At 31.5% G+C, this 7,991-nt stretch overlaps 1 protein-coding gene and 1 pseudogene across 3 annotated transcripts; one reads left to right on the top strand and one right to left on the bottom strand.

The window, feature by feature from the left end:
* Window positions 1-527: 527 nt before the first annotated feature.
* On the bottom strand, window positions 528-2,836 carry LOC112096791 (heat shock 70 kDa protein 17-like). 3 transcript variants are annotated; one of them, XR_002904604.1, is made up of 3 exons: window positions 1,816-1,982; window positions 982-1,155; window positions 528-880 (listed from the first exon to the last, which is right to left on the bottom strand). XR_002904604.1 is itself a non-coding variant. In XM_024180550.1 (3 exons), exons 1-3 carry the CDS (start codon window positions 2,484-2,486, stop codon window positions 989-991), a joined length of 243 nt encoding a protein of 80 aa, XP_024036318.1. In that variant the 5' UTR covers window positions 2,487-2,836; the 3' UTR covers window positions 528-988. The 3 variants fall into 3 exon arrangements, 1 of the variants encoding a protein (XP_024036318.1); XR_002904605.1 differs by lacking the exon at window positions 1,816-1,982 and having other exon boundaries at window positions 528-726; window positions 796-880; window positions 982-1,486; XM_024180550.1 differs by adding an exon at window positions 2,440-2,836 and having other exon boundaries at window positions 528-1,063; window positions 1,816-1,936.
* A 4,075-nt stretch (window positions 2,837-6,911) lies between these two features.
* On the top strand, window positions 6,912-7,747 carry LOC112096901 (annotated as a pseudogene).
* The last annotated feature ends 244 nt before the right edge of the window (window positions 7,748-7,991 follow it).

The following is a 7,991-nucleotide window of genomic DNA, read 5'->3' as shown; positions in this document are numbered from 1 at the left end:
ATAATTGAATAAATCATATTTGTTTGTATAGGATGATTAGATTTCAGTGTTATTTGCTTTTATATAAACTTCACCCTCATCTTGTAAGTCTAAAAACTTTGATTAACACAGAATTACTTGATTCCATCAGATTAAAGTTTGGTGTATGAGTATAATGCGTTATTCATACATTCTTTGTAAGCACATAATTAGTTTCAAACTTTGATAAACACAAGATAATTTTGCTTCGTTTAAGGTAATGGCGTACATAGCCCACATGTTGTTCCCGTCTACTTAACATGCCAACGAAAACATGTGTATGTATTCCTGTGGCCAATGATTTTGTTGAAATTTGAAGAAATATTAACCTCGTAGAAGTTGTCTATATTGAGTGACAAAAATTTATTCTAAGGTCGGTCACAAGCATGTTGGGTCAAGTGTCCCTAAACAGTTTATTTCGTTTGAGATGAGAAGCTATCTAAAAATGATTAATGTAATAAAATTTCTAGTAATTCATAGTTAGTGTATATAATGGATACACTGGTTGATACATAGTCGCCATACTTTTGCATAACAAAAGGGCAATACGTTGCTTATTTAAGAGTCATAGAGGAAAGAATCACAATAGAGCACCATCCAAAGAGAAACCAATACATGTATAATTAAACATTACAATGATATCTTATTGGTTTCGGGGAAAATTGTTGATGTCCCAGTCCTTTATCCGATCCAAGTGGTTATCACAGGCTTGCACACAAACGAATTGTCAATATTAAGTTTAGCAGTAATATTTAGTAGATATCAGAAGCAGCTTACAGATAGTATCATCGCTGGTAGTTGATGTCATCCTGAAGAAGTCATCCTCTTCAGAACAGTTGCCAAAGTTAGTTAATTGTGTCCACTATAATCAGGAATAAGTTAGTATAAGTTTTGTGAAATACCGAATTGAACTTGATAAGCCTAATGCCAATCGTATAGAAAGAATGTAAAGAAAACAAGTACCTATAGGTTATATGTAGTAGAGGGGTGTGAACAGGTGTGTCTGGCTAAACTGTTTTGAACATGATGTCATTGCTGGCCTTGCCTGAAACAGGTTTGAGATCTGAAGTCATTGGTAGAGCAAATTGTCACTTGCTTGCCACTTCCAAGCACTGTCTTTGGCTAATTTCATCATGCCTGGTGCATATGTTGACATATAATTTTCTGCGGACATCATAGTCTTTAATGTTTTAACTAATGTATTGTGTTGCCCTGCAAGCATAAGGACATAGAATTCCAGAGATCTACCACATTCCACAACTGCATGTCGTCATTTGTTCCATGTTTAACTCATAGCATGATGAAATGCTATTAGTGACTTTGACAAGATATTAAAATTAAGAAATTAACAAGTTAACAGTATTGTCCGGTATCACATAATTCATACCAAATATTCAGAATTGCAACAAAAAATGAGCTCAAACATACGACAAGATAAAATTGCATAGATTGCTTAGCCATACAGTTATCAAACATATTAAAACTAAAGAGAAAAAAATGAAAAATCACTGATGGTATTAAATGAGATTGTCCTTATGCAGAATATTCAAAATAAAAGTTCTTTTGAGATCAAGAATCTGTGCGGAAAAGAGTAACAAAGCTATTAACACTGAATAACATCATTGCAGAGCAAATATAAAAAAATTATTTCTTATTCAGGCTAAGTGATTAAAGATTAAGATCAAAACAAGTAAACATATTATATTCTACTCTTGAATTGGCTAAAGTCTACTACCTTACATGCCTCAAGAATTTAATACTCGGGTTAACTACCAAAACAAAGCAGATAGTTCAAACCTGCAACTTTGGCACTACAGTAGCTCCTCCAATGAACTCCACTGCATATATCTCGTCCATTTTCAACCCTGAATGCATAAGTTCATAGAGCTCTTCGAGCTTTTGACAGGTAATGCTGCTCCTAAGAGACAAAACAAACCCCATATATGCATGTGAATGTATTTGGGTTTATTATCTGTGTGCAACAGAACAAAATTTTCACCAAAATTAATAAATAAATTTTATATATACCAGCAGCGTGATTCAAAATAAAAGTAAAATAAGCCAATATAATTGATTAGAGTATATATATATATATAGAATAATTTACCAAATGAAAGTACCACTAGTAAACTTGAAAAAAAAAAAGAAAGAAAAAATCTCTTGTAAGAATTGGAATAAAAAATGTATCAGCTCAGTCAGTCTGGAGTCATTTTATTGACTCTATTTTTCATCAGAAGATGTCTTATAGTGCTATATTAAAGAACAAAGCACTCGTAAGAGAATATGCAGTTCCTCACCCTCACACAACAAACTCTATTTGTCATGTTCTGCAGTTCCTCACCCATTTAAAGAACACATTAATTTTGATAATAAAATTAAACACACCTCAAACAGTAAAATCTGAACTTGAACTCCACCTACCTGAAGCCCCTATCATCATGGAGAGATTTAACTGATATTGGTTCCATTGTGTTCGTACAAAGAATTATTTTTGTTTAATTAACTTGCTTCTTCAGTTCAGCCATGGCCTTGGGAGATTTCCTCACATCACCCAATTACCAACTTGTTTATTAAACTCTTCTGCAAAGTATTCAACCAACCGTAATTCCATGTTCTGACTGCCAAGTTCTGCGTCCCATCTAATATCCTTAACCTGCAAAATTGTCAAATATCAACTAGCATCTAAAAGTAATTAGATACGCAGGAACATAACACAAGCGACACATAAAGATTGAATAGAGCACGGATGAAGCGAGAAAAAAATAAAGCTATGGGAATAAAGACCACTCAATTCTTATTGCATCCTTATATTCCCAAATTATTTAGTCAGGGAGTTAGGGATGGCAATGGGGAGGGGAGGGGAGGGGACCAATCTCCCCGTAACCATCCCCAATATTTTGTGTATGTCCTCATCCCCTTCCCGTCCCCGTCAGAATTACTTAAGAGAATCTCTATCTCCTCCCCGAATAATAATAGGGGATCCTTGAGGGTCCCCGATTCCCGAATAATTAATACATTTTTTTGTTTTCGATTTGAGTTAATCATATTAAAATAAAAGTAAAGTTCGAAAAATATCTTGCATTAATATCCATTACAAAAGTCACATACATTAAATTAGTAAGTAATGCAGCATGCAAGGGATACAAACTTCTTTTACAAACTATCATAAATAAATTAATAGTCTAATACAAAATTGTTACAAATAAAATCAAATTTAGATTCAAAATTAACTTTTTCAATGGTGGCGTGGGCACTTTATAAATGTGGACTATTCCCTTTACAGCACAATAGTTAAGTAAGAGCAAATCAAGAGCAAATATTAGATTAAATTAGATTAGATATTAAAATTGTGATTCGCTGTGGGCAATTATAACATCTAAAAATAAATAAAAAATAGATTTAAGTTTAAAATATTTAATAGATATTAAAATTAAAACAAAATTTTTGGGCTAATAGAATCTATCCGGTCTTTTTAATGTCCTAAATAAAAATTTAGAACTTTAATTAGTTAATTAGGCCTAAAAGTTTAATGATATAAATATTTTGATATTTTTTATCTGATTTTGAGTGTTGAAAATGTCATTGAGTAATCATTGCAGCTTTGAATCTATCAAACCAAGCCCCGAGAGCTTGCTTCAAGCCATATATAGTCCTTTTTAATTTGCAGATGTGTTGGGGTTTAGTAGGATCCACCAATCCCTCAGGTTGTGCCATGTAAACTTCTTCAACTGGAATGCCATTAAGGCATTATTAATATCCACTTGTCTGATTATCCACTTGTTAAGTACTGCTAGGCTAAGAATAACTCTGATTGTTGAGGCCTTAACTACTGGATTAAAAGTTTCAGTGTAATAAACTCCCTATGTCTAATGAAACCCCTTAGCAACTATATATGAATCTCGTTGAATAAACATACTATAAAATTGTAAATGTCTCATATATTTTTTTTTCCCGTTTCTTCTTCCCCTTTCTCACTCTCTCTGTGTGATGAGTCTGATGGTGGCTTCAATTATTGATAAATGTTGCTAATGAAGAGAAAATGATAGTAGAGAGGGATGGATTCAAAGGGAATTTATCTTTATTTTGTTAATTTTTTTAATCATGAAAGTATTAATTATTATAAGATGATATTATAAAGAAGACGAATGGTCATATCTTTGAAAATTTTGTTGATAATGAGTGATCGAAAATGAGATACCATAATTCCTCAAGAGAGGAAAACATTTTTTAGTATTAATTTAATGATATTTTTATATTTTTATAAATATTCGTGTGTTATGATGATTACTATGTCGTGGTTGTAAATAGAAACTTTTTAATACTTACAAAAAAAAGTAAATGAAAAAGATTGTAAGGAGATAAATTGAATTTTGAAAGTGTAGGTAATTAGAAATTTTTATAATTCTTATAAATAAAATAGAGTATAAGGGGCTGAACGACATTTTACAGTAACTGAGTCAGCAAAGACAAAAGCTCTTGTAGCGTACAACAGTGGCAACGGAGCCAAATGAATGACCAAAACTCCTTTTTATTTGATAAAATTGATTATTATCTAGAAATAATATGTTAACCAGTTGGATACACTTTTTAGAATATATTTTAATTTGCATATAATATAAAAGATCTGTATGTTGAATAAGAATGGACTATAGGTAGTAGCAGAGCCACTAAGAAAGTAAAAGAAATAATAAAAATATCTCTTTTCTTTTTCGTTAAACTTTATTGGGATAATTATTTGTACTAAATTCTTGTGTTTTGAAGATGGGTTGGTTCTTTAGTGTAAGATGATCATTATGGTTTGCTTAATAAATTATCATTGGGAGAAGTTAATTCTAGTACTTAATAAGAAGCAATTAAAATTCTTTGATGTTCTAATTTTTTTCTTGAGTTTAATTTAAGTGATTGGTGTTTGATAAATTAAAAAATAAAATAATTAAATCATAATCATATACTACTATTATTAAAGAAGGGGTGGCATAACATTTTTAAAAGTCCAAGAGAGCTTAAATCACAAAGGATTTTAATTTGATAATTAGTTTTGACAACCTTGGAATTATGATGTTGATGTTATCAGAATTTTGATGCTGGAGACAAAATATGATGATGCTAGCCAAGCTTTAATGTTACTCACGCTGGAGATAAACTTATTATAATTTGCACGAAATTCAGATGTCAGTTTTGTTAATCTTTAATTTTATTTAATATAATTTTGAATGCTTTTTATGAAACAAAAATAAAAATTTTTACTTCTTAAATACCAAAAGTATTTTAACACATTGTTTATGAAAAAATGAACAATACTCCTTTTTATTTGATAAAATTAATTATGTTTCCCATATTTTTTAATCTCTAAATATACCCAGAAATAAAACGTTAAACAATTAGAAACACTTTTTTAGAATATTATCCAATTTGTACATAATATAAAAGATGTGAAAGTTGAATGAGAATGGACTATAAGTAGTAGCAGACCCACGAAGTGCGCGACTTGGTCCAAAAGCTTCTGATAACATATTTTATTTAGTTGGTGAAAATTATAAATTTGTCCTGTTGGATTAATTAAATACATAGATTTGAGTTCAAATTTTATTTTAAAATCACATATAAATCTCATTCATTTGCAATTTATTAGTCCAGTTGTTTAATTAGATGTCCAAAATCCAATTGAATCTATTAAAATGGGGTCTGTGATCTAATTTGAAATTTAATCTTATTTACTCCAAATATGCAACTTAACATTAGAAAGATGAAAATTAAATCTATTATTACGAAGAAAAATAAAAATATCCTCTTAAAACTGTATTTTCTGAAGACATGTAAGTAGATATACTAATAAGATTATAAAAGTAATGAAGTAAGAGCGTGAACTCTTTTCTTTGATTATTTATAAATTTTACTCTATTAATATGATTTTCTAGCTACAACAATGAGTCTACAATATTGGATTTCAATAAACATAATAAGATCCGTAATTAAGGTCAGGAGAATTCTGTGTGCTTTTAAATCACGTGGAGAAAAGTGTGAATCCTGTGTGCTTTAAATCACGTGGAGAAAATTGTGAATTTTGGCCAGAACATGTTCTTCAATTGAGAAAATGGTGTCCTCAAACAATGGAAAATTGAGAAAATAGTGGGCCAGTGTTTACTTCAAAATAAATGTCATACCATTACCAGATAATATTTATTTGTTTATTAGAGTGAGAAATTCTTTATGAGATCTGGGTTGGAAATTGAAATAAACATTTCTTTATCGCATTTACTAGAATCTGTTTTATTTGGAAGTGGATAATATGTTTGCTAAATTGCCTCAGAGGGTTTATTACCCCTCCCAAATTGGCACAACAACCCCGGCCGGCCCCCCCCTGCGGCGCCGGTTTGCTGCCATTCCATAATCGTTTAATAATCTGCAAGTATTAGGCCAGTATTGGAAAATCAGTAGGAACAATTTTCTATGAAAATTAAGACAGCTTGTCAGTAAAATGTGATGTGTGATGGCCACCATAACTACTTTTTTTAGACTATCAAACATGAGCTGAAAGTTTATTGGATGGATTTGGCCATCGCCCAGGCGACGAAGGCTGTTTGCGATGAGCCTAGTAAATTGGCTTGTCGCCCAAGCGATGTACGTCGTTGCCCAGGTGATGGCACCCATCGCCTATAATCTACGCCATTAGATTCTGGACAAAGCTTGTGACTTTGCACTGCTAAAGGTTTAAAGACTATAAAGGGCTACTACCAATTAAACATCATTAAAGTGAGTTCTTTAATATTAAAAATCTAATAGGTGTTCAATCAATCAAGATGGCCAGCCCCATGAATTAACTTGCATCTTTTACAGTTTCAATTCCTCCGTTACAGCATTTTACAATTTCTTTAATTTTCAAGCCGTTTTTGATGGGTTCATCAAAGAAATAGGCAGTCATTATATCTCCAATTTCTTCTTCTTTATACTTTTGTCTCATTGTCTTCCAAATCCTCCGTTTCGGGTAATTCTTTCTATTTCTTCCATAACTGTTTTCTCATTGTATATAATAATGGTGATTATTTCTCATTATAAGTGAAATCTTCCCTGAATTTGTAGCCAAGGTTCTTCTATATCCTTGAGCCTTTTCAAATGCTATAATGAAAGGCAAAAACATTCCAAACTACAGCAAATTGCTGCGGTTCTATAACTTCACCAATCTAACGAATTCCTAGAAAACTGATTTCCTCCGCCTAGAGGTTGTCGTAATATTTTTTTTTCTTTTTTGAAACTCTCATATTCATCATAATTCCTGCAAGAACATTGGGAGCCTTATGCCTAATTATAATCCTTTGTTTTTTTTGGGGGCACAAGGTTCTTGCAGGAAGCTAGGGGGCCTTCTAAGAGAAGCAATCATGTTCAGGTTTTCTTATGAAAAAGCTTCGAGAAAAGTTGTTTATATCAATTTTTGTGCTTTGTGCTTTCTTGTCTGTTAGAAAAGATTTAAGGAAAATTATTCATTACTGTAAAGCCATGCATATAAAAAATTCTCTCTTATTAGAAGTAAAATTATCTCTGATGAAGAAATGTGATTTCTGGGTGAAGTACAGTTGGGCCACATAGAAGGAATGATGTCGTAGTACAAGCTGAGATTTTAGAATCGCTTCGAATTTAGTGGGAGTTGGCCAGTAGAATATTTGCGTTTCTGTAGCTTGTAACTACTTTTTGCCTTCTTTTTCTGTAGGATCTTGTTGCCTCTGCTGTTTAAAAGACACTTTATGATTTTAATCCTGTTTCAATACTGAAAATTTGTTGTAAATATAGAAATCCCATTGAAAAATTTATTGGAGCAGCAATTTCAGCACTGCAAATTAATTTTGACAGCATCAAATATCAAGCATGCGACCTCCAATCTTTATTTTGCTACTTTATTTCATTACAAGTTTTAATTTTATTCAGGGGCCTAAGCAAATTATAATAGATTTTAAAACATCCCATGTTGCTTCTATGTT

Source organism: Citrus clementina, unplaced genomic scaffold, assembly GCF_000493195.1.
Source record: "Citrus clementina cultivar Clemenules unplaced genomic scaffold, Citrus_clementina_v1.0 scaffold_7, whole genome shotgun sequence".
Lineage (NCBI taxonomy): Eukaryota > Viridiplantae > Streptophyta > Magnoliopsida > Sapindales > Rutaceae > Citrus > Citrus x clementina.
The sequence above is the reverse complement of the archived record's forward strand: the minus strand, read 5'-3'. Positions and strand labels throughout refer to the sequence as shown.